Genomic DNA, 23,783 nt, shown 5'->3' with positions numbered 1-23,783 from the left:
TTTTTCAGTTTGCTTGTCCCTTTTTTTTTTTTTTTTTTTTTTTTTTTACAATGCAAATACATCCTTCCAGGATGAGTGTTGCTATTGTACAAAGGCCTCCAGGGACACTCTGGGGGCCAGGGTCCTTTCCCTTGCCCGGGAAGGACACTACTCAAGGTCAGCACTCATCCCAGTGGGGCTGATGTTTGGGACATCGGCATCAATTTCCTTAGCTATCACTAGAAGTTTCCATTCCTGGAAGTCTCTGGCCCACTCTGCACACGGAGAGGCTCGTGGTGTAGGATACGGCTGCTGGGGTTATAAGGGAGGCTGCAATTCCTAGATGACAAACCCTTGGGGGGCGAGGGCAGGAGGCCAGCGTAGCGTGACGCTGCATCGTTTATTCCCACAAAAGGGATGTGTTAGTGAGCATAAAGCCTGGAAGGTGTGGGGTGGGAATGTTGTTACTCTCTTATTTCAATTGGCAAAATGTTGATTTTTCCAGCAAAATTCCCTCATCCACCCTGACGGGAAAAGCACTTTCTGGGACAACAAGAAGGGAGTGCAGGTACCCACACACTTGATCAGGGAGTCCTTGTTTGTCCAGTGTGAGACTGTCATCAACAAAAAGGTCTTCAAATCCAATTTCTTCATCATCCATATAGCAGGTGAATATTTGGGAAGGTGCAGGGGGGCAGTTTGGATGACTCTGAAGTCTACCGGCGTGGCTCATGTGATGGTTATTGTCCTCTCCAGCTACACAGACTCTGCATGGTGCTTGTATCTCCTCTGCTGTGTGCCAGACAGAGATACACCAAGCAGCAGGAGGTCATACTCAAGCCTCTTGTAACTGCATAGTCTAAGTAAGAAAGTTAATAGATCAGAAATGTCTTTTTGTTGCCTCTTCCACATCAGGGAGCGAGCTGTATGACATCCAGCTGTATCCCAAGAAAGCCATGGAGCTGTTAGTGGGAGAGAAGCTGGTCTTGAACTGCACAGTGTGGGCCGAGTTCAACTCTGGCGTCCGCTTCCAGTGGACTTACCCTGGCAAACAGGTACCAGCAAACAGAGCGGCTCCCCGTGCATTGAACTACTTCCCTCCAAGTTGTCCCCTCCTGCCCTTTTATTGTTCCTCTTCACACCATTGGCAGGGCTCTGCTTAATGATCCTAACCACACTGTGCCCTGGACATCCTGGTCAGAGTGCTTTCCCATTTTTCTCTCCTGCAGCAGAAGGCAAACAGAGGGAAGACCCCTTTTTCTGGCAGAAAGCACCCTCCTTGCCGAGGTGTTATTGCTCTGAGGCTCTCCTGGGCAAACACTGGCTTCACTTCCACCACTGCAAATCCAGAGCAAACATCATTGGCTTAAAAGGAGCTATTCTAGCCACACAGCCCTGGTTACCAACAGCCTGCAAGGGGGTCCCTTCCCTGCTGTGTTTTCCCCCTGTTGTAACCTCTGGCTCTTGTGAACAGTGGGACAGGGGAGTCCCCTGAGGGCATCACTCTGTTCATGTACCTCTAGGGCTCCCAGCCTGGTTACCGGACTGCAGATCAGAGCAAAACATGTGCTAAACTCTGACCCCAGCCTCAGACGGTCAGTCACGCAGGACTTGTTGCCTTTCTGTCCCTGAGGATGGCAGGCAGTGGTGGAGATGCCTGTCCAGGGAGGGGCAAGCACTGGGCAGCAGAAAGCGCAGACGTGAGGAGCCCATCTGCACAACCCCATCCCGTTGATGTCTTTCATCCCCTTCTCTCTGTCATCTCCTGCAGATGCAGCAGGCAGTGATGGAGTCTGAGCGCCGATCCCTGCAGACACACACAGAGCTCTCCAGTATCCTCACCCTCCACAACGTCAGCCAGCAGGACCTGGGCAAGTACACGTGCACCGCCACCAACGGCGCCCAGATGCTGGAGGAGAGCACCGATGTCATCGTGCACGGTACGGAGCCTTCCAGTTGCTCACAGAGCCACAGCCAGAGCTGAGCTGCAAGCAGAGCAATCCCCAGACTGCTTAGGCGGTGCTTGGCCCAAGGCTCAGTAGAGGGGCTCCTGTACCTCCATCCCACTCTGGTTTAGTGAGACCCAGCCTTCCTCCAGTCCCTTAACCCTTCTGTGCCCCAGCACCACATTGGAAGCACAATCACATTCAGCAAGGTGCCAATATGGTGAGAGAGAGGGATGCAAACACCAAATTGGCCCAAATGCCAGTGGGATGGCAGGACACACAGGTCTCACAGTCCTGCGGCAGATGCAGTGCCCCTGTGGCATGGCTGGCCTGGGAGGCACTCGGCTACGGGTGCACAAGGCACCATTGGCGCTGGGCAGCTGTCTCCTGGCAGCAGAAAGTCACGGAGCAGCACAGCCTCCCTACGTCCCCAATGGCTCCAAACAGTGAGGCAGAGACAGCTCTTCAGCTGTGATGGCTGCCAGGGCACCTGCTCCCCTCTGCTCCAGGGAGGGGGCTCTGCTGGGAACAGGGATGTGGAAGAGGGGTTGGGGGTCATATAGGCAGATGAGATAATAGTGGATTTTGGTTATTTTGACTTCATTGTTGCAGAGAAGTAATAATTTTCAACTGCACTGCCGCAACACCTCACCTGTCCTTGGCCCATGCTGTCGGGCCCTGTGGAGAGCTGCAGAGCTTGGTGACAGCCCGTCCCTTTGTGCTCTCCTCTCCTCCATGCTTACCTCTTTTCTTGCAGAAAAGCCCTTCATCAACGTGGAGTGGAGGAAGGGCCCAGTGATAGAAGCCACCGCAGGAGATGAAGCTGTGAAGCTGCCAGTGAAAGTTGTGGCTTACCCCCCACCAGACTTCCAGTGGTAACGCACCTTTCTTAGCCTGAGCCACCTTCTCCTCTCCTTCTTCCCTTTGACAAGTAGGGAAGTCTAGCCTGGCCTCTTTGCTAGGTCCCTCTGTGGACAAGATTGTCCCAAATGTCACTTTTTTCCACCCATGGGGGTCATTTCTCCCACCTGCCCTGGCTCTCAGCTGCACAGCTTGGGACAGGAGGAGATGACATCTCGGGGAGAAGCAGCAAAAGTCCTGCCCTGGCTTGGCAGCTCTGCACTGTCTGGAGGGGCCAAGTGGAGCTCCCACAGGAGCTGCCCCTCTCGTCCCCCTGCAGCTCCCAGAGGAGCAAGAGAGTGGGCCAGGTTGTGCACCACATCGTGCTGCACTTCTGCCAGAGCTGGCTGGGAGCTGGGAGCTTTGCACCTGCACACTGCTCAGGGCAGAGCTACAACATCCCCGACCCCACACACATCCACAGGAGACAATGCACAGACCCGTAACTCGGGCCCAGGGAAAGCCCAGGGGTGTCTCCAGAGAGGTCCCCAGTGCTAGCAAGGGGCACCCTGACTGCCCTTTAGTGGGGACCAGCCATCCCCCGCCCAGCTGCCAGTGGGACACTTCCTCCCCATGGCTGCATTTTCTCTCTGCCTCCCCGCAGGTACAAGGACGGGAAGCTAATTCCCAAGCAATCTCAATCTTCAATGCAGATCAAGGATGTGTCGGAGCAGCATGCTGGGACGTACACGCTGGTTCTGCGGAACAGGCTGGCAGGGCTGGAGAAGCGCATCAGCCTCCAGTTAATTGTCAACGGTAAGGGAGGGGGCTAGGGCTGGGGCCAGGGGGAGAGAGCTAAGCCCATGGCCCCAGCCTTTGGGCTGCTTCGAGACCAAGTCCCCATTGTTGTCCTAAAGCAGTTGGTACCTACATCATCTCCTTCTCCCCCATTGTTGAGGGATTCTCTGGTTACAGTGAGGCTGGTTCCTTGTGGCCTGGGCAATACAGCACGGTTTTGTTCCTGGCTCCCTCCCTCTGGGTAGGATATGTCCTTGCTCAGGGGCTGCTTCCCAACTGCTGAGGGTCACCCTGCGTGATGTGGACTTGAGGGCAGGGCAGCTGCAACACATAAAGCCAGGAGCTGGAGCAATTCCGCTGAGTGGAAAGCTCATAGGGTGTTTTCCCCCCGGCAGAAACCGGTCCCTGTCATGCAGGAACCAGATGCCAGCACAAAAAGTGCTGGAAGGGCACTGCTGCTTGGAGATTTGTCTCCAGCAAGCTCTGTAGCCCTGTGCTGGGGGCTGCCAGACAGCATTTTGAGCCGTGCAGCATCCAGACAGTCACTGCAGAGGAAGGAGAAATGACATCATTTGAATCTGCCTAAATATAACCTGCTCTGCCTTGCAGGCCTGACTCCCCAGGAGCTGCCCTGAGAGTCACAGTGCTTTAGCGCCCAGTTTCTCTATAGGTGGGCCTAGGGAGGACTGTGTCTGGCCTGGGGATGCAGCAGCTGAGCCTGCAGCTGCTCACACTGTCACTCTGATCCTTGCAGTTCCTCCACGCATCCATGAGAAGGAAGCCTCTTCCCCGAGCATCTACTCCCGGAGGAGCCCCCAGGCCCTCACCTGCACGGTCTATGGCATCCCGGCACCAGAGGTGATCCAGTGGCAGTGGAGGCCATGGATGCCCTGTCGGATGTTCTCCCGGCGCAGCCTGTAAGTGTCATTTCTTCCAACACCCGTGTTTTACCAGGCCACCAGCATGGCATTATAGGCTCCTTGTGACCATGGTTGTCCCCCACACCCTGTCTTGCTTTTGCTCTCCCAGCCACAACATGGCAAGAGGACTGCACCAACTGATATCTAGGAGCACCATATACCCACTCTGGGGGGGGGGCAGAGTGGAGCCCACTGGAGACACTTGCGCCCCAGTGGCAATTTTGCCCAGCCTGGCTGGTTCCAGACACCAAGGGCTTCCACAGCTTCCCCTGCATCCTTGGCCATCTGCATCTGGCAGGGGACGTCCATGGCCCAGCCACACCTCACAGCACCTGCAATAAAACCACTGACCACTGTGCTAATGGGGAAACCGAGGCAGATTGCAGGAGAAATTGTCACAGCCCCTTGGTGAGACCCTGAGACAGCAGGTCCTTGTGGTTTTTTGGTCCTTCATCTTCCGCTGGGTAATGATGGAAGCAAAAATGCTCACAGGCAGGGGAGAAAAGCTGCTGCGTGTGGGGAAGAGTTGCTGAATCCGGGGGAAGTGCCGATCTCTGCCAGCTGCTGGGATGGTTTGCCAGGAGGGTGTTTGTGCAGGCAGAGCTAATATTTAGGCAGGAAGGGTGCGTGCCCACTGCCTGTGCCCTGGGAAGCTGGGGCAGCACCAGGCAGGGCTGCCGTGGCACTTTTTAGCTGCAGCCTCACAGGAAGAAGGATGCTGGGGAGTTGTAGCCAGAGCAGTCAGGGCGTAGGATATCAGGGTGCCTGGAGGAAGCCAGGTCCCGTAGCCCTGTGCAGGCTGTTGCTGAGCCAGGGACGCCAGAGAGCTCTCCATCGCATGCAAGTGCACTGTGGCCCTGTCAGGAAGCAGAGGGGCCCATGATTTATGAGCACTGTCTCCCAAGGCCACCATATTTCTGCCTAGCATAGCTCCAGAGGATGCAGGAGGCTTCTTTTGAGCTTCCTGTTGTTTACACAGCTCACTGATGTGCTTGCCCTGCTGAGCACTCTGCCCAGCACTGCCAGCATGCACCCTTGTCATTGCTCTTGGGCACTCAGCTCCCCCCTGCTTCCCTGTCACTGTAAGCCCTCTCCCTCCACACCTCCCACACTGGATTTTGGGCAGACCTTCCCATCTCCCTGCCCCACCTGCATTTCAGAAGCACCTTGCAGCATCCTGGGTCCCTGACAGATTTGGGTACTTCTCCCCGCTTGCCTGTCTCAGCCTGAAGAGGTACCACCATGCTGCTGTGAAACACCAGCAGCAACTTGGGATGTTTCCCTCCTGGTATTTGTTGAATCAGGGGCAGCAGGAACACCCTTGGGTGCTGTGCCCTCTGCTCTCCAGGCCAGGATCCAGCCAGTCTGTGACATTCCTGACTCACAGTCCCAGCCAGGGTTTAAGGCCTTGTTGCTGAGCGAAGTGGCATCAAGAACTGCCCCAGGCACACATGAACAGATTTCACCCCTGCCCTTCTCCATCCCTAGCAGGGAAGGATGAAACCACAGGCCTAGGGGTGAAGACACTGCCTGGAACACCATTAACCATTCCCTGCCTCAATTTTCACATCCATAGATAATGCTTGCCTCACTAGTGATTGCAGAGCACCTTTATAAAACACATTGGAACTGTGTAACCAAGAGACCCAGGAAATTTTGCAGAGTCAGAGGACAGGGGCATCAGTTCTCAGACACAATGCTATTTTTGCTGCCTTTTTCCCAGCTGACCCTCTCTCCATCTCCTCTTTCTCCTGCTCCTCCCCGGCTGCTGGATTAGCAATAGCAGACACAGGGCAGCAAGGCGCCATCAGCGGGACCGGATGCCCGAGTGCAAGGACTGGAAAGATGTGTCGCAGCAGGATGCGGTGAACCCCATCGAGAGCATTGACACCTGGGTGGAGTTCGTGGAGGGGCGGAATAAGGTGAGGCAGTACCACCCTCGGAGGGGTCCTTTGCGATCAACCAGCCAAAGTGGCCTGGAAACAAGGCTGGCAGAGCCAGATTTGGGGAGGGCTTCACACCTCTGCTTCTAAAGTAAACCATCAGCAGCTGTTCCCAGCTCTGGGGCTCCGCAGTACCAGGCAGCCCCAGGGCGAGGGAGAGCTGTCATCTTTGAGAAATTACCCTGCATCCAGAGAGGCTCCTGCTGGGGCTGACTGCACAGGAGGGTTTACACTGATTGCTGTTGAATACAGGGCACCCAGGTAGGGAGGGTTTGGGGGATGTGTGCTATGGGGGCTCCCAAGGCCATCTCTGAGCACTCTTGCATAAGCTGTTCTGGGAGAGCCGAACCCCACAGAGCTGCCTGGGCAGCTGGGAAGGGAGAGCAGGAGTCACAGACTGACCAGGAAATCTCTGGCTGCAGGATCATGCATGTGTGTAGCAGGGCATTTCATCCTACTGTCCCCATCCCCACAGGGTGAGAGTGGTTTGGAGATGCTGGCATCCATCCGCTGCAGGTTTGTGAGTGAGAGCAGATGTGCCCCACAGAGCCCACTTCTCCATCACAGCTTTTCCTCTCTGGAAGAACATCTCTCCCTTATTGCAGTATGTGACCTGCAAACAGCCAGACACTGTTTCATGCCTGTTTCTTTCTGTCTCTCTGGTAGCCGTGAGTGTCAGATCTACGCCATGACGGTGTTCCTGTTCCCACTGGTGTCAGGCACCAGCCACTCGCAGAGGGATGCAGAACAAACAAATGGGCCCCCGTTTCCGAAAGTCACTTCCTGTTTTCCTACACACCTCCAAAGGCACTTCCCGTCCCCTGGCCTGGCCATGAGTTCGTCACTCTGCCAAAAGGGTGGCAGGAGCAGATGATGCTCCTCCCAGAGCAGCCAAAGGGAGGAGCAGGGATTGGTGTCTCCTGGGGAGGCGAGCAGGGGTGGTGGGAGCTCCTGGGTGAGAAGCCCTTGTGTCCCCTTCCAGATGTGTCTCTCGTCTTGGTCCCTTTTGATCTTTCCCTTTTTTCCTCATTCTCTTCCTCCTATTCCTCAGCTGTGCCTTTCTCATTCCAACTATTTGGTTGTAACTGTCCTGGAGCTTCAACTTAGGCTGTGCAGCCCAGGGATGTGCAAGAGCTCTGGGAGAGGAGAGTTCTTCCACTTGCAGTGGGATGCTATGTCCTCAAATCTGCTTTCTCTCCCCCTCCTTCTCCTTTCTGCCTGTCTTCTTCCTTTCTGCCTGTCTTCTTTTACCATCCTCCTGTGTTTGGGGTTTTTTTTTTCCTGTCCAGAAAGGCCAGAATGAGCCTCAGGGTGTGCAGTGCACAACCATGCACTGCAGACAGCAGGATGATGTCAAATCCAGAAACCCCAACTCAAACGTTAACAGTGCAGATTAGAAGGAAAATCCCCAAGAAACAGGAAAGGCAGTACACAAAAGTGCCAGCAATAAGGTCACTTCAGCTGTATTGAATATGCTCTGAATGAATGACTCTTCTTTCTGATTAACACAAGCTAATACCTGGCCACTTAGAAGGGAAATGCTTCCCAAAGTCTATGGGATGAATAGTAAAGACAAAGTAGTTTCCCTGTAAGAACACCTTTTTTTCGCACTTTAAACATTGTCTCATTAGAGGGATTTTTGCATGTGATTAACTTGTCATTTAAACTGGGAGGGAGGAGAAACCTGTGCTTCAAACTACAGATCTCCTCTAAGGGGAGTGCTTGTAACACATTTGGCAGCTCACATGTGTGCAGTGTGAGCTGGGAGGAGGAGAGCAACATTACTCCCCAGCTGCCTTTCCTGGCTGGTTTGGAGGCAGCATCTCCTGGGTCTCTGCTCCCAGGACATCAGCCTGGCTGTTTGCTCAATCCTAGTCATGTCTTGCTGGAAGGAGGGAGGAGGAAGCTTTTAGGACTGTGTCTATGTACACTTGGAATTTAAAGGGAGAAGATAACAGCTCTTTCTGAAGTGGTGAGAGCTGGGATGCTTTCACAGGTTTGATTTCCCCTTATGGATAAAAGGAGTGCTTGCGGGTCTGTAAGTACCTGTAAACTCCGCTGAACTCTGTGGGACACTAAATAGTCACTTAACTGCAGAGGACTCAGGGAATCAAAGTCTCGGTGTCCTTTCCCTTTCTCTCCACTGTTTTAAAGCTTGGCAGGAGCTTAGCCATCCCTTCAGCCCTGCAACGTGCCCATGTCCCCCTTGCTGGGCACAGACCTGTGCCCATGGTGACCTGAGGGACTTACCAAGAAGTCTGCTCCCATGGAGAGGCATTTATGCTGGCTGGGCTTTGTAATAAGGAGCAGAAATCAGGATTAAAACCATGTTGCTGTTGCTACAGCCAGCAGATGAGGCTTGAAATGCACAAAGGGCTACTGAATAAAGGGCATTTTTGCATAACGCTTTCCCAGGTACAGCTGCCACCTGGGGCCAGGCTTGCTGTGTGCTTTGCTGTCTGCCAGAGAGAGCACCGATACTACTTCTCTTCCCTCTTGCTCCTCCTAATTCCTTCTTATGCTCTCTTCCCCCATCAGACAGTGAGCAAACTGGCCATCCAGGAGGCCAATGTCTCCGTCATGTACAAGTGTATTGCCTCTAATAAAGTGGGTCGAGACGAGCGGCTGATCTACTTCTACGTGACCAGTGAGTACTGCAGATGTCCCCTCCACCTGCACCAGCCGAACTCTTTGCTTGAAACAGGCAGGTCCCTAGATCTGCCAGGTCCTCTCATTCACAGTTAGCACCTTAAACCATGACCGGGAAGGCAGCAGGAAAGCATGGCTACCCCAGAGCTCTGCTGAGTGGCAAAAGCCTGGAGCCCTGGCAGCAGATTGCCTGCCAAACTCTCTCTGCGCTGACCTGGGGATAAGCCCAGGTCCTGGAGCAGCCCTGACAGGTCCTGGGCTGGGGACATCCTGCTGGCTCAGCCCCAGGCAGCTCCCTGGGCTGGGGACGTGCCTATCCAAGAGCATCCTCTAGTGGCACCGCCCTACCGGCTCCCAGGGTCCTGCTGGCCCGAGCCAGTCCCACCTTCCCCCCTCCTCGCCAGGGTCTCCACGGGATTTTGGTGGTGGGAGGAAGCTGAGTTTCTAGAAACCAGAGCCCAGCAGTGTGGGCTGGAGTCGTGGCTCATATGGGGCTGCATAAGCTTCCTGCCAGCGGTACCCCATGCTGGCGGGAGTCTGTCCCTGTCTGCTGGGGACAAGGAGCCTGGCAAGGGCACAGCAGAGGCTTCTCTTCATGCATCTCTGGACAGACCCCAGAAGCCTGGGCTCATGGCCCTCATAGGTAGTACCTGTGCTGTCAGAGCCACCAGCTTTTGTGGAGGCAGGTGAACATCTTCAGTCACTGCTCCAGTAATGCTCTGCTTGTGCAGTTGTCCAGCCTGGCTGTGTAACTGCCTGCGCGTGTAAAAGCAGGCACATGTGCAATCCAGAATGCTGCAGCTGAGCTGAGAGCAGTAACAGCCTAATTCAGACCTCCCAGACTTGTTTCACTTGTGACCGCATCTTAGTTCGACCCTGGGACTTCAGCATATCCCTTAGCACTTGCTGGGCTTAAGCTGTTGGTTACTAGCGGTTTGCATGTCACAGTTCTGCTCTAGATTGGTTTCCTTTACCCTGGCTGAGGACAGGAGGGTCTCAGAGAGCTTAGCCCAAGGAGACAACTTCATTGTGTCTGGCAGCTCAGCCATGAAAACTCATTCACATATTCATTTCCTTCCTGAAAGCCATTCCAGATGGATTCGAGATTGAGTCCCAGCCCTCAGAAGAGCCCATAGAGGGGCAAGACCTACAGCTGAGCTGCAATGCAGACAACTACACCTACGAGAACCTGCAGTGGTATCGGCTGAACCTCTCCAAGCTCCACGACGAGGAGGGCAACCCCCTCGTGCTGGACTGCAAGAATGTCCACCACTATGCCACCAAGATGCAGGGAGAGCTGCGCTTCCAGCCTGACTCCAACGATGCGACCTTGCTGCTCACCATCCCTAACATCTCCCTGGGCGAGGAGGGAGACTACGTGTGTGAGGTGCAGAACAGGAAGACGCGGGAGAAGCACTGCCACAAGAAATACATCTCTGTGCAGGGTGAGGGTCCACAGGGCAGGCGGGAGTGACAGAGGAGAGCTGGTGCTCTTGCTGCCATCAGCTTCCCAGTCCGTCCCCAGGGGAAGCCATGCAAGCAAGCTAAACTCAAGGTGGCAAAGGCAGGGCACCTGGGTTCTCAAGACACCCTTCAGCAGGGGTCAGAGACCCAAAGCCCCCCAGGAACACAGATATTCTTTTGATCAATCAGTTTCCCGTTTTCCCCTCCTCCTCTTTGTGCTGCTCCTCCAGCCCTGGAGATCCCCCGCCTCAAGCAGAACCTGACAGACATTTGGGTGAACATCAGCGACTCCATAGAGATGCGCTGTAAGGTGGACGGCAACCACGTTCCTGAAATCAGCTGGTACAAAGATGAGAAACTGGTGGAAGAAGTGTCAGGTACAGTGGGCTGGGGGTGAATCAAAGGCAGGGCATCATCTCCAGCGGCTGGAGAGCTGAACACTGCTGGGTTCTGGGAATTGCTGTGCCCAGGCAAAGGCACCCATTCTCTGAATTGGCTGAACTCTGGCTTTAATCATGTTCTGTCCCAGCTTGATGCAGTCTCACTGGGCAAGTCTATGCCCTAGGGCCTGGCTCAGCACTGTCTGTGCCTGTGCACATTCAGCTGGAGAGCAGAAAGAGAGAAATCATTCATCTTCTTACTCTCAGCCTAGTACTTGGCATCTCTGCTCACGCAGGGACCAACCCAGATCCCATGGAAGGAACATGGGAAGGATCCAGGCACATTGCAGAGGGAAAGGATCAGGTCCTGGAGTTGAAGCAGAGCTTGACACACCAGCTGGACTGCCTGGGCACCGTCCCCATCCAGCATTGTCTGTAGGGCTTTTGTCCCCTCAATACACTGCGTGGGGAAGGCCCCTCCAGGGTATTTCTGAGGCCATTAGGCCACAGAAGAGAGCCTTTACCAGCTGATGCAATTTCATTCTGCCATCTAAAATGAATCGGCAAAAAAATAGGAGCCTTATTTTGAGCCTGAATGAGTCCATTTTTACTAATAACCCCCTCCCTGTGAGTGACCACTGCAACCCTCCATGCCTTACAGGGATTGACCTGGCGGACTTCAACCAGAGGCTGAGCATTCAGAGAGTGAGGGAGGAGGATGCTGGGCTCTACCTGTGCAGCGTCTGCAATGCTAAGGGCTGTGTGAACTCCTCGGCCAGCGTCTCTGTGGAAGGTACCAGCAGCCACAACACCCCTGGGGATGAAGGGGTGGAGTAGGAGTGTGGCCAGGGTCCCATGCCTCTTCACTGTGACAGCAGGCAGTGGGAGGCAATGAAAGCCCCAAGGCCTTGCTGGTGCTCTCACAGGAGGATCTGTAGTCCAGAGCATGTTTAGCTCAGGCAAACACACCTTCCCACTCTCCCCACACCCTGAAGCAGGCCACAAGGGATGGCTGAGCTGGGGCATGGAATGGGAATCTCTGAAGCTACAATTTCCCTCCCATCCCACAGGCTCTGATGACAGGACCAATGTAGAGATTGTCATCCTGATTGGGACTGGGGTTATCGCTGTTTTCTTCTGGATCCTCCTTATCCTCATCTTCTGTAACATCAAAAGGGTACGTGACTATCTCTGTCCCATGGCAGGGGAGGTGGCGTAGCAGGGCTTGGGGCAACACCATTGCTGTGATATGGGGCTGTATGACAGCATCCGCTAAAAGGAGGTTATTGAGTGATGCTTGCAGCGTGCTCACTGCCAAGGACAGGGTGCATAAAGGCTGTTATAAAGGAGGTGACAGGGAATGGCCTTTGCCAGGGGAAGCAGGTCAAGGCAGGCAAAGGAACTAAATCCCCTCTGGTAGTGAGCACCCAGTGCAGGGAGGGCATCTCCTCACCCTTTGTGTTGGCCGATTCCTGCAGCCTGCCCATGCAGACATCAAGACGGGCTACCTCTCCATCATCATGGACCCCGGTGAGGTGCCCTTGGAGGAGCAGTGCGAGTATCTGCCCTATGATTCCAGCAAGTGGGAGTTCCCGCGAGACCGCCTGCGCCTAGGTGAGCTGAACATCCTCCCTACCACTGCGTGCTGCAGCCAGGGCTTCCCACCAGCCCTTCAAACTCACCCTCCAGGTTTCTTACACCCCTCTGTGTATTTAATGCCTTCTCTCTGCCTCAGTCTTCCCATCTTCTTCCCCAGACTGTCCCTAAAGCCCAACTGTGCCTGGGAAATGTCTTTGGGTCTGACTATGGACAGGTCTGAGCCAACTGTAAGTCCAGACTCTTCCAGTGTACCCACACAGGCATCACTGAGACCAGAAGACCTCTGGGCATGCTTTAAAACACATCCCCATATTCTCCAAGTGGCAATCTGGAAGAGAACAGCCCAGTACACAGCAGGTACCCTGAATTCAGGACCAAGACTGCATCCATTATCTTCCTCATGCTGAGACAAACACCTGCAGTCTCTTGCCTCTGTCTGGGAGAGTTAAAAGGGCCGCAGACTACCTCTGAGGCACAGAGCGGTGACATTAGCCCTGGCTGCTCTGCTGCAAGGTGTCACATTTACCTTTCCCACAAGCTCCGCTCGAGGGCAACAACCAGCCCCTCACTTCTGCAGGGCCATTTCCTTCCTCTGCTTTGTTCGTGCCAGTTCTGTCTCAGTTCCTCTCGTCATCCTTTCTCTTATTCTTACCGACAGAGCAAGCAGCCACCTGGGAAGGGCACACGTTCCACTCCTTCCTTTTCCTTTATGATGTTTTTCTTTCTTCTTCCCATGGTTTCCTGTTGGGATTTTTGTTTTTTCATTCCATTCTGCCTGTGCTGCACCTGCTTTCCTTCACACTGCCTCTCTCCTTGCCCATAGGTAAAGTCTTGGGTCACGGTGCCTTTGGGAAAGTGGTGGAAGCATCAGCGTTTGGGATCAATAAAAGTAACAGCTGTGAGACCGTAGCAGTCAAAATGCTGAAAGGTATGTGGACAGCGAAGCAAAATCAGCAGTCTGTGTAGACAGCAAAGAGTGAGGCCCCTGCCAGGGAACGTCCCCCCTGTAAATGCCTGTCTTTCGCATAAGCCATTTGTTAAGGCCCTGGAAAATGTTTTATCTCCCACAAGCACTCCTGGGTGCTTCTGCTTGAGCCAGCCTTGACCTAGGGGAGAGGAGCTGGAGCCAGCCTTTTAATTTATGGCTTCTTGGTCTCAACACAGTTGATCCTCTTGGCCTCCTCTTGTGGATGCTTTAGCCCCATTCAGCTGCACTGGGAGGCAAGTGCCAGAACAGACAGCAGGGACTTGGGGAACTCGGGTTTCATGGAAATTTATCTGTCTGCAAAGGCAAAGAATGAAATCTGTCTCAAAGGATGAACAAGAATCCAGAGCCCCTCTTTGGCAGGTCATTGAAGGAAATGTTGCTCCCAGTTGCCTTCTTCCAAATGTGCCTGCATTTTGTGTTTATGAGGCAGGTTCAGAGCTGGGTAAGGAAGCAGGCTGCAGCTCTTACCCAGCTCTGAGGGCTCAGTTGGTTTTGCACCCAAAGCCTGGTCAATACAGAGTGAGATTTTTAAGCTCTTACATCCACACTTTCAAACAGACATCTAAAACATTATTCTGTAATTTGGCACCCAACAAAATACTGAGGCAGTCTCTGGCCAGCAGTGGCCTGTATGCGGAAACCAAGTCATCGCTCATCTCAGCAGGGCTTACCACTGCAAGTGTACAGATGTTCTGCACAGCAATCGCAGACAGAAGCCTGGTTGTGCAAGGTTGCTTTACAGTCCTTTGAGGCATGGCTCTCACCTGGCCCATCAGCTGCAGCTCAAGAGGATGTTTCTCTCTCTCATACTAAATTTACAAACTCTCAAATAAGGCAAAATGCATATAGGGAAGCTGAGAAGTATGAAAAAGGCACATAAAACCAGAGAACGCACCCTGAGGGTAAAACAGAGGATCAAGAGTTGATGTGAATTAGGCACTTGGAGAGCAGATGCAGTACAGAGAGCTGGCAGGGGCACAACACTGTGTGTGCTATTGGAGAGGAATCCTAAAAAGATACTCTGGGGTTGAGCTGAGACAGCTCCTATCTTCAGTCGTGATCAAAAGACTCAGATGCCTTTTGTTTCTAATTTTCCTTCAAATTGTTTTACGGCTCGTTATCTCTGTTTGGAGGCCAAAAGGGCAGAGATTCAAACGTGTGTGTCTGTATGTAAGCCTCAAGTGATCTTTTTTCCTGCACAACTATCACAAGGAAAAATCTGTTGGGCACGGGTTATGTTGTCTTTTGCTCTGGGTCCCTGCACCTGCAGGGAGCACCCTACGCTTTACAGCAGGGATCATGGGATCTCCAGACAAGTCTCTGACATTTCACATGGAAACGTGGAATAACAAAATGTACCAAGGTTTTGGGGTCACAGCCTCCTCAGCAAGACTCACATTAGCACTTTGCTAAGAGAAGGGTGGTGAGGGGGAGTGAAAAGCTGTGAAGAGGCATCATGACATAGTCTGTGTGTTTCCAGAGGGAGCTACCGCAAGTGAGCACAAGGCACTGATGTCAGAGCTGAAGATCCTGATTCACATCGGGAATCACCTCAACGTGGTGAATTTGCTGGGTGCCTGTACCAAACCCAATGGTAAATATCCCAGGGCAACAGGCTGTTCCTGTTCCCAGAGATCAGTGCTTGTCCCCTGTGTCCTTTCTGCTGGCCACGTGTGTGAGCGCAGGGATGTGTGGGGGTGTTATTGGTGTGTCTGTGTGCACTTAGGGCGGGTGCCACAGCTCAGCAGGGCTGCACATGAGTCGGAGAAAATTCTGACCATCCCAAACCCTTACCTCTTCCCCTGACCTTTGGTGTCTTCTTGCCAGGTCCACTCATGGTTATTGTTGAGTTCTGCAAGTATGGAAACCTCTCCAACTACCTGCGGACCAAGCGGGAAGGATTCAGTCCTTACAGGGTAAGTAGCTTCCTTTGCCCCTAGGGACCCATCCCATGTCTAGGGAAGGAAGACGTGTAGCCTGAAACATGATCTGGGACAAAGGAACCCTCTGTCTAGCAGCAGATCAACTTTACACAGTGATCTTGGTTCAATGTGCACATCAAGGAAGTCATTTCTGTCTGCAATTGAAGATAGGTGTTTCCAGGCCAGAATTACAGTCTAAGAACAGGAAAAGACTGTGCAGCTCGTGGGTGCAGGGGTTACAGTGTGTGTTGCCTGCTGAGGTTTTTGGTTTGGTCTCCTTGCCAGGAGAAGTCTCCCAGGCTGCGTATTCAGGTCCAGTCCATCGTGGAGGCAGTGAGAGCAGACAGGAGGAGTCGTTCTGGGACTAGCGACAGCGCTATCTTCAACCGCTTTCTGATGCACAAGAGCCAGACAGCGCAGCCAATCCAGGAAGGTAATATTCCAGTGTTGGCAGCGGTTCCTCACCTGGCCCACCAAAAAAATGCCAGCCTTGGCTAGCTTGAGGAACGGGTAAGGCATGACAGTGGGGAGCTGATACCCAGCCTTGGAGCTGATCACTCCACTGTTGTATGGCAATTCCCTGAACAGGGCTATTACGGTCATCTGTTGTCTCTTGTAATAGACTCTTGAAACCCAGAAGGGAGGATTAAATCCCTTTGGATTTTTTAAGCCTAAAGAATTGAGGGGGATCTCAGTGGGTCCTCCGTAGGACAAGAATGATGACCTAACCTTCAAAGTCGCTTCCAGCCCCATTCCCCACAACTCTGACTGACAGAGTGCTGGAGGCTGAACTCATTCTCACGACACTTGAGCAGGTTCCTTCCATGTGCTTTCTGCCACCTAAGCAGAAAATCCTAGAGGGGAGCTGCTTACTCCAGTTAGCACTGAGGACTAGCTGTATCTCACCAAGAGGCCGGTTGTATCCCACAGTCCACTGTCTAATCAATTTTCTTATACTCCTCGAAAGCGGATGACTTGTGGCAAAGTCCCTTGACAATGGAAGACCTGATCTGCTACAGCTTCCAGGTAGCACGTGGCATGGAGTTCCTGGCATCCCGAAAGGTGAGTTCACCTTTTCCTTCACTCCCCTCTTCTTTTGTGCATGCCTGACCAGAGAAGGCCTGCCTACAGCCACTTTACAGGTGCCACACAGAGAGATTCAGTGATCTGCCTCACACTTTTAGGAAGCCTGAGGTAGCCCTGTGTACACAAAGATGGGAAATTAGTCCTCATTTGCATTTCATCCTCTCCTTAACCATCTCCTTTTGAAATATTTATCTTTAGCTCCTTCCCACTTCCACCATTCCCCCATTACAGCTCAGGTTTGCAAGGGGAGGGGGGGTGCTCTGCACTTTCTGATGGTGGTTCCTGTCCCTCTGATTTTGCCCCTTTCTCTTCGTGTGCCCTCAGTGCATCCACAGAGACCTGGCAGCTCGCAATATCCTGCTGTCAGAGAACAACGTGGTAAAGATCTGTGACTTCGGCCTGGCCCGGGACATCTACAAGGACCCCGACTATGTCAGGAAAGGCAGTGTGAGTGCCATCTTCTCAAACCCTATACATATTAGGCCCCCTTGAGGTGTTCATAAACTACTCTGGGGATGGAATAAACTGAGGAAAAGATAAAAAAGGAGGAGTAGAACCATTTGTGTGGCTGGGACCAGAAACCATAGGCCCGGTGATGTATGTGCCATCCTCCACCAGCAGACCTTTGTCTCCTTTCTCCTGCTCCTCAGCCTGTCATTAACTTACTCTTCTTTCTTTATACCCTTTCTGCCCCCTTTCAGTGTCTCCATCCCTCCCTCTGGCCTAACCAAACCTCCATTCTTCCATGAAGAAAGGAGCAGAGCTATTGGCTCTGGTTTCCTTTCATCCCTTTCATCCCTTTGCTACAAGAAGGGCTGTCCTGGGACATGTCCCTGACTGAACACTCGTGCCTTGCCTCTCCATCCTGCAGGCCCGTCTCCCACTGAAGTGGATGGCTCCAGAGAGCATCTTTGACAAGGTCTACACTACCCAGAGTGATGTCTGGTCCTTTGGGGTCCTCCTCTGGGAAATCTTCTCGCTAGGTGAGTGCTAATGAGGGTCACATGCTGCTGAGGGAGACCTCTCTTCCCACATAGCACTTTGGTGGGTGAGTCTGTGCAGGAGGCCCTGACTCTCTGAAGCACATCTATGGAGTGATGGGAAGAGATGTCAATGTAGGCAAAAAAATATGGAGGCCATATCCACCCACGAACAGAGTGATGGGGAGACAGACACGCAGATGTAGTCTCTCACTCACTGAAGCAGAGGAGTCTGTCTCAGGCAGCACCAAGGATGTGGGCTGTGTATTAGAAGTGACCGCATCTCCCAGTGTTTTGGGAGGAAGGGCAGTCTCAGAAGGACTGGTTTCTGATGGCACATTTCACTCTTTGAACCTCCTTTAGGGGCATCTCCGTACCCTGGAGTCCAGATCAATGAGGAGTTCTGCCAGAGGCTCAAAGATGGTACCAGGATGAGAGCCCCAGAGTACGCCACAGCAGAAATGTGAGTCAGAAACCCTAGAGATCCCAGCACTGGTCAGAGCACAGCCCTCTGTGAGATGGTAGAAACCTCCCAGATCACAGCATAGGGCAGGACAGGCTGCTCAGTGAGATGCAAAGACCTTTCAGTCAGGGTGCGGGCTGATCCAACACATCCTTCACTCAGGGCAGCTGCCTGGAGAGCAAGCCAGATGGGTTCAAATCAGAGCTATCTAGGTGCCCTTGCATACCCACACTGGGATGGGTCTGTAAGTGCACAATGTGCTTTCCTGCTCTGAAGGGTATCAGAGATGTCCGAATTAGCTCCTTGTGCACTGTTATATTCAGTACATAATGAACTAACCCCCTCCCAGTAGGTCCACATGGCCAGTGTGCTGGGGGATGCTGAGCTTTCCTTCACAGTGCAGGTACATGCTGTCCCAGCAGGTACCAGGTGGGTGGGAGCTGCAGAGTGGGGTAGGAAGGAGTTTCTGTGGCATAAAACCAGCATTTCTTCTTGGCAGTTACCGTATAATGCTGAGCTGCTGGCACGGTGATCCCAAGGAGAGACCAACTTTCTCCGACCTGGTGGAGATACTGGGGAACCTTCTTCAGGAAAACGTCCAGCAGGTGAAAACCTCTCTGTGTCCCTGCTCAGCTCCAGACTGCTCCTCTTTCTTTTCCCACCACTAGCTCCCTTGCTGTGGCCTCCTCTGACGCCCTGGCCAACGCAATACCTTTGCGTAGGCCAAGGGATAACACAGGGTTTTCTGGATCAGAGAGGTCTGTTTCCCAGAGCTACTGGAGAGCTCATTTCTGTGGAAGCCCTCTTGCTGCATCCTAATACAGCTCCATTCCTTGCAGGGTGTGTGCCCTCTCAGTCGTCATTCCAGTATTTCCATCCTAATCCCCAGATGATTATTTGAAATTTTTCAGCTGAGTCAAGACCCTGGCACTCCTGCCTCACACACGCCCACATAATGAAAACCAGGATTTCACCAGGGTTTCTGAAACTATCGTCAGATCTAAATGTCAGGGCCATGTGAACCAAACAACTGTGCCGTTACAGCAGTCAGATGTACAAATTTCTCTAAAACTATTACTAATCACTGCCATGCAATAACTCACCAGGACTTTTAACTGCAATGAGCGCGCAGCTCAGATTTTAACATTTTCTTAATGTTCCATTTCATAAGACCAAGCTAAATGCTTAAATATGAGTACTGTCTCATCTTGACGTCTGTGATTTTAACCTTTCAGCACTGGATCCCAGCACAGGCATGACTAAGCTGCAGTGATGTGCCCTCAGAGCACAGTGCTCTGCCCATGTAGGCTAGAGAAACCTCCAGCCAGATATTTTGTCCCTAAGAAATAAAAAACAAACCAGAAATTTTCCTCCTCAGCTCTGACAGCTTCTGCTTGTAGAGCCCTTTCTTGTGGGAAAGCCCTCCCCTTCTTGTACGGCCACTCACTGTTCTTCCTACCAGGAAGGAAAGGATTACATCCCGCTGAATGACTCTCACAGCTCAGAAGATGATGGTTTCTCCCAGGTGCCTTCCTCTGCCCAGCAAAACTCAGATGAAGAGGACTTTGACATGAGGATACGCTGCCACAGCCTAGCAGCAAGGTGAATCCCCTCTGAAAAGGGCAGAGAGAGAGCAGCAGGCAGCCAGCAGCCTGAGCTGTAAGGGAGCCTGAGGGATATGGGGTTAACCCAGTAACACGAGGTTGGAAAAATCCCAGGTGATCAGGTGTGATGCATTTAGGCCATAGCATCTTGCTTATAAAAGCAAAATCACTTTTCTTTGCTGATGAGAAAGAGCCCTTGATGTGTAAGCCTATGGCATTCCTTCTCATGCCTCCAGCTACACTGCCAGAGCATCACGTCCCACTAAAGGCATCATGGCCCATCAGGCAGATGAGGAAAGAAGGTGTCAGCTGCCCTTCTGCTACTGCAGGAGCTTCATCCTATCTGTTCCTAGCTCAAACAATTAGGCCTAGGCTTCTCATTTCTGAGGAGCTGTGATTGTGTGATGCCTGGGATCTGTATGACATTACTCTGCTTATCCAGAGTGGAGAGGTAATCAGGATCTGATTCGATCAGGAAGTGTGGGTGCTCCCCACTGTAGAAGTAGTATGGGGTTAAGAGGCCTAAGGAAACCCTATTCCCCTCCCAAAATCCACCATTTGGGTCATCCGCCTCCCTTCATACTTTGGTTGCACAGAGAGGAGGCTGGGTTCAGGTCCTGTTTATTCAGGACATTGACTCTGTTGGTTTTACTGAATACAGTATGCTTCTGTCGGCAGATACTACAACTGCGTCTCGTTCCCTGGTTGTTTGACGGGAGGAAATCAGATCAGGTGTCCATCCCGGATAAAGACATTTGAAGAGTTTCCCATGACACATACAATGTACAAGGCACACCCGGTGAGTAGCACCTGAGTGGGGTTGAACAGGGGGCAAAGAAATGTTCAGCTGTTTCCTGACGCTTTTGCTGTTAAGACTGTGGAAGGAAGATCACTCCTATCTAATGTCAGTCTGTCTGTGTCATTCCTGTTCAGTCCGTCCAGTCCTATGCACATTCATTTCTCCACCTGGCACATAGGGGTTTCTCTACAGCACAGCTTGTACTGCCTGACTGTGAAATAGGGAGGTTAGATCTAGAAGCAAGGACTGTAAAGGACCTCAGAAAAGAGCCTGCTCTTCACTCTTCTCAAATCTGTAAACATGGCCTGATTAAGCATACTGAAATCCAGCCAGGACTAGGTAAATCCAGAGCGCTTGTCTGCACCTCCTCTATCTTGACCCACACGGCGGTGTACAGTGTGAGGTCTCCTGGCCTCTTTAAACTGGGCTGGTACTTATATCTTCTGTAGGGGCAAAACTTAAGTCATCCCTGTAGTCTCAGAGGAAAATTTCACCTCTCACAGATTTGATGGTAATACATCTTCCAGGCAGGGAGCACCTTTTTTTTTCCCCAAAAGTGGCCGTGAACTGCACACACAAATCCTGCCTTTGTACTTACTGCTTTTAAGAAGGCACCTGAGAAAATCGGTTCCAGCAAGACCATGGAGCATGCTGGTAAAGTGCCCCTACTCCTTTTTTCCCATCACAGATACACATGATCTCATCTCCTGAATGATTCCTCCTCCCTTCCCACTCTGATCAGCCGACAGGGATGTTACTGATAACTCCTGTTGCTTCTTTCCAGGACAATCAAACAGACAGTGGGATGGTTCTGGCATCTGAGGAATTTGAGAGGATAGAAAACCGACACAGAAAAGAAGGTGGATTCAGGTACTCCTTAAGTCTAGCCACTCAGACCTCCCTGCTGCCAAATGCAGTGAGACCAGGAGGCAGCTCTCGGTGTCTCCCCACAGGGTATGCCTCTTGGGGCTCTCAGCAGCAGCAGGGCTGTGAGCCTTGAGCCAGATAAGTCCATGCACACATTAACAAGAGGCAAAACGCACAAAGAACAGACCTGGCTGCTGCTTCCTAGGGTTTAAAAATATAAACTGTGCCCATTCAACTGATCAAAACATGTTCCACAGGGTATGAAAATGTGTGCGTTAAGATAATGAGGCCCAGTGGAGCAACGGTGTTAATAGCACTCTTAATGCTTACTGACATTTTCTGGTGAAATGTGTCAGGGCTTGTTCAAGCAGTGGCAGGTGGGATGGATGGAAACTATTCAGCTGCCACCTCCCTCCCCCAGCCCTGACCCATGTGGTACAGGGCATCGATGTGGCATTGCAGGGATGGTACAGGCCTTAGGACTTCCCACATGCCGGTACTGAGCCTGGCAGGTTGAGCTGGCACTCTTGGGGCTGAGGATGTTATGGATGGTTATGTCCTTGTCCCAGGCTTGGAAACTGGGCAAGAACCTGTCCAGCTCATCTCTGCTTGGAACCTTGTCTCCGTGACAGTGTGTTGAGCAAGCCATGTCAGCTCATGTGTAGACAAGGCCAGTCCCAAGTCTCTTCCTACCTCCTCTGCCTCCCAACATCAGATCAGACTGGTCATTGTCTTTTCCCTTAGCCGTAGCCCTGTGGCCTCTCTGCTGTTGTATCAGACTGTCTCCTGCTTCTTGTCCTTGTCCTCTTTTCCCTAAGGTATGTTCCCATTGTCTCCTACACCATGGGCTACCTGGTGTCCCATCTCCAGGAAAACACTGCCCTTAAACCTCTCCTTGAACGTGTCCCTCCCCTCGCTCTTGTGACTTCTTGCCAGTCACCTGGTATTGGCAGGTGCTGAGATTTCCTCCCACATCTTCTTCATCATCTTCCTTTGTTTCCTTTCCCCCATCCTGGCTGTTGGTTTGTATCAGTTTCTGTTACTCCTGCCAGGTCTAGGAGCAACTGAAGCAATGTCTCTTGTCTCTCACTGCTCATTGGGGTCCCAACCCTTCCCTGGGTTTCCCAAAGGTATCTAGAAGAGCTGAAATAACTTTGTCGTTGGGTTGTGTGCAGACTTTTCATAAAACAGACAGGCTGTGCTTAGATTTAGAGCAAAGCCTGGTCTTGTGCTTTGAAATGGAGGTGTAGGTCCACTCCTGACCCTACCTCTGCCCTGTTCATTAGCAGATGATGTTTCCTGAAGCTGGGATCTCTCTAAGCAGGACAGAGGCTTTGCAGGAGTGCTCAGATTGATCTGTATCTCTCTTCCTCGCAGCAGTAAAGGGCCCAGCCGAACTGCGGAGCTGCCAGGGGAACAGTCGGACCTGCGGGGCAGATGTCGGCCGTCATACGGGTCCCAAGTCGGAGGCCAGACTTTTTACAACAGTGAATACGGGGAGCTGTCAGAACACTCTGAGGACGGCAGCTGCACCCCGCCTGGAGAGGGGGCCAGCCCCCCCACTCTCCACGCTTCCTTCTTCTCCGAGCAGTACTAATGGCATCAGGCCCTGGAGGTGCTTGCCAAGGCATCCCTTCTCACCCTCCGGGCACGTCATCAGGGTCACTCAGAGCTTCTCCTTCAACCTATGCCCAGCCCCAGCAGGGAACCTACCCCGAACGGATGGGGAACACCGATGTCCTCGGAACCGCAGCACGATGGCCCATGCAACACCTCCAGCTGCAGCTTCCCTGTGCCGGGTCTGGAGAGAGCGCCTCACTGATTCCTCACATTTCTTTTCTTCCTGCGGCTCAGACAGATGCATTCTGCCAGCAAGTGGGTGCCTGTGTTCAGCACTACAGCACCTTCTGCCTAGCATCCAGCCTCCACTCAGATCAGCTTCCCATTCAGAAAGCCCATTTCAGGTCAGATATAAATAGATCTGTCTTAGTCTCAAGTTTCTTCCTGGTGTGCAGCCTGAATGTTTTTCCTTGGATTGCTTCCTCCTCCTCTCCTCATGATGTCATCTGCTGAGCTGTGGAGCAGAATCAAAGGGAAGAAATCCCTAGTGGTATTAGCAGCAAGAGCAGGACATTTCAGAGAGGTGTACGTAGAGATCCCGAGGGATCTTTGTAAATGTTCATGCACACTGCTCATTCCAGGTGGGTGCCAGCCTCTCCATCTCCTCTGCAAGCAACACCCACACCCCTCTCATCTCTGCTGGGGGGAAACCTGTCAATCTGCCTTATCACCAGGATTATTTTAGCCATCTCAACACAGCTAGTGCTGAGTAGGTCATCAGCTGATGGCTAGAGTCCTCCCAGTGAGATAAATAGCAACTCTTTTTGCACGTCCTGTGCAAAACAGGGTTTTATATGATCCGTGCTGGGAGCAGGTTACTCACAGGTCTGCTGCTCTTGCCTTCCCCCTCTCCCAGAGCAGTGCTGAGATCATTTGTTGCTCGAATGAGAAATTAAAGCAAAGCCGTGTTAATTTCAGCTGGCTTCTAAACATAGA

General features: G+C 52.4%; 1 protein-coding gene across 1 annotated transcript in view; it reads left to right on the top strand.

Annotated features, from left to right (window-relative positions):
* The window catches only part of FLT4 (fms-related tyrosine kinase 4), a 35,111-nt gene extending 11,599 nt beyond the window's left edge, over positions 1-23,512 (top strand). The window contains exons 4-29 of the mRNA XM_009703444.1: positions 485-647; positions 895-1,034; positions 1,751-1,919; positions 2,683-2,800; positions 3,430-3,581; positions 4,318-4,480; positions 6,261-6,405; positions 8,965-9,073; positions 10,161-10,520; positions 10,770-10,916; positions 11,581-11,712; positions 11,990-12,096; positions 12,398-12,533; positions 13,342-13,446; positions 14,987-15,100; positions 15,334-15,422; positions 15,714-15,861; positions 16,396-16,490; positions 16,839-16,961; positions 17,386-17,497; positions 17,858-17,957; positions 18,457-18,562; positions 19,420-19,559; positions 20,240-20,360; positions 21,145-21,230; positions 22,605-23,512. Coding sequence (XP_009701746.1) covers positions 485-647; positions 895-1,034; positions 1,751-1,919; positions 2,683-2,800; positions 3,430-3,581; positions 4,318-4,480; positions 6,261-6,405; positions 8,965-9,073; positions 10,161-10,520; positions 10,770-10,916; positions 11,581-11,712; positions 11,990-12,096; positions 12,398-12,533; positions 13,342-13,446; positions 14,987-15,100; positions 15,334-15,422; positions 15,714-15,861; positions 16,396-16,490; positions 16,839-16,961; positions 17,386-17,497; positions 17,858-17,957; positions 18,457-18,562; positions 19,420-19,559; positions 20,240-20,360; positions 21,145-21,230; positions 22,605-22,824 — 3,600 coding nt within the window. The 3' untranslated portion in view covers positions 22,825-23,512. The remainder of the gene's footprint in view (positions 1-484; positions 648-894; positions 1,035-1,750; positions 1,920-2,682; positions 2,801-3,429; positions 3,582-4,317; positions 4,481-6,260; positions 6,406-8,964; positions 9,074-10,160; positions 10,521-10,769; positions 10,917-11,580; positions 11,713-11,989; positions 12,097-12,397; positions 12,534-13,341; positions 13,447-14,986; positions 15,101-15,333; positions 15,423-15,713; positions 15,862-16,395; positions 16,491-16,838; positions 16,962-17,385; positions 17,498-17,857; positions 17,958-18,456; positions 18,563-19,419; positions 19,560-20,239; positions 20,361-21,144; positions 21,231-22,604) is intronic.
* Positions 23,513-23,783: the final 271 nt, after the last annotated feature.

The sequence above is a fragment of the Cariama cristata genome, unplaced genomic scaffold (assembly GCF_000690535.1).
Source record: "Cariama cristata isolate BGI_N322 unplaced genomic scaffold, ASM69053v1 scaffold12737, whole genome shotgun sequence".
In the NCBI taxonomy this organism is placed as follows: Eukaryota; Metazoa; Chordata; class Aves; order Cariamiformes; family Cariamidae; genus Cariama; species Cariama cristata.
This window is presented reverse-complemented; position numbering and strand designations above follow the sequence as displayed.